The sequence below is a fragment of the Cyprinodon variegatus genome, unplaced genomic scaffold (genome assembly GCF_000732505.1).
Source record: "Cyprinodon variegatus isolate N-32 unplaced genomic scaffold, C_variegatus-1.0 Scaffold671, whole genome shotgun sequence".
In the NCBI taxonomy this organism is placed as follows: domain Eukaryota; kingdom Metazoa; phylum Chordata; class Actinopteri; order Cyprinodontiformes; family Cyprinodontidae; genus Cyprinodon; species Cyprinodon variegatus.
Window position 1 is genome coordinate 236,237 of NW_015151124.1, and position 1,194 is coordinate 237,430.

General features: G+C 48.3%; 1 protein-coding gene across 1 annotated transcript; it reads left to right on the plus strand.

The window, feature by feature from the left end:
- The first annotated feature begins 578 nt into the window (after positions 1-578).
- Positions 579-1,131, plus strand: LOC107097089 (visual system homeobox 2-like). Its single transcript, XM_015394087.1, has one exon. It carries the CDS (start codon positions 652-654, stop codon positions 1,129-1,131), a length of 480 nt encoding a protein of 159 aa, XP_015249573.1. The 5' UTR covers positions 579-651.
- Positions 1,132-1,194: the final 63 nt, after the last annotated feature.

Here is a 1,194-nt window from a genome sequence, read left to right on the forward strand (position 1 = left end):
CCTCCAGCTGTCCTGTTTTGGGGGGGCTTTGATTCGCGATGATGATGAGTTTCCTGGAGCATCTGGAGATCAATTATCCATCCATGGTGAGCCGGTGGTTGGGCAGAGATCATAGCTGGATCCATCTGTGTGTTTACATGTGTGCGTAATGCCTTCCCTGAAAGGCTGTGCATGCAGATTTAAAGATTGGGGTAATTTTCTATAAACCTGCACCGTTTCAAAGATGTGGGGATTTCATGGGGAGGGTTTGATTCAGCTTTTAAAGAGATAGTCGGATCTATTTAATCTGTAATTTTTTTCCTGTTTTTTATTTATGTTTTAAAGATAGACACAATTAAATAGAGTATATTTCAGTTGATATTGCCTAAAAATGTACAATAGATTTTTCTTGTAAATGTTATATGCGGAGGCATCTGTCCTCCAAAAGGCAGAGATGTGTTGGAGAGGGCGTAAAACATCCATGATCCACTGGAATCCTGAATACTGGCAGCTGATTGGCTGCAGGGCGCAGCCTCTCGTTGGGATGGACCTGTTGGATAAAAGGAGCATTTTCTAAACGACTGTGTGGAACAGCGAGGATCATGTACGAGGAGCCCTCCTGTGAGGCGACATAACAAGAAATATATTTTCAAAGGGGCCATCTAAACCACGATGACGGGGAAACAGGGCGCGTTGCTTTCGGAAAGTTTAAATCGCTCAGAGAAAACCTCTTTGGGTGCAAATGCAGGGAACAACAGCCACCAGCCGAAAAGCAGCATCAACCATCCACCGACCGCGAACAGGTGCACCAGCTTCGGCATCCAGGAGATCCTGGGGCTGAATAAAGAGCCGCAGACCACACCGAGGAGCCCGCTCAGCTCGCTGCCCGCCGGGGCGCACCTGATTGCCGCAAGATCGGTGTTGGGCCCCGCTACAGTCGGCGTGGGTGTCGGGGTGGGATTAATTGGCCCCGGTGGAATTCCGTCGTTTTACGGCCAACCTGCTTTCCTGGAGACGGTGCTGTCAGACGGACAGGACGTCCACCTGCAGCACAGCAGAGGCGCGAGGCCCCTGGAGCCCAGCCAGTCCGCCAGCTCAGGTGACGCGCGAGCGCTCTGGATTAAAGCCGCAATTATGCTGAAACACAGATGACAGGGGAAATTAGCCTATTATTATTATTATTATTATTATTATTATTATTATTATTATTATTAT

Excerpts from the sequence above, each read along its gene's own strand:
- LOC107097089 (XM_015394087.1), top strand. The coding sequence starts at position 652 with ATGACGGGGAAACAGGGCGCGTTGCTTTCGGAAAGTTTAAATCGCTCA.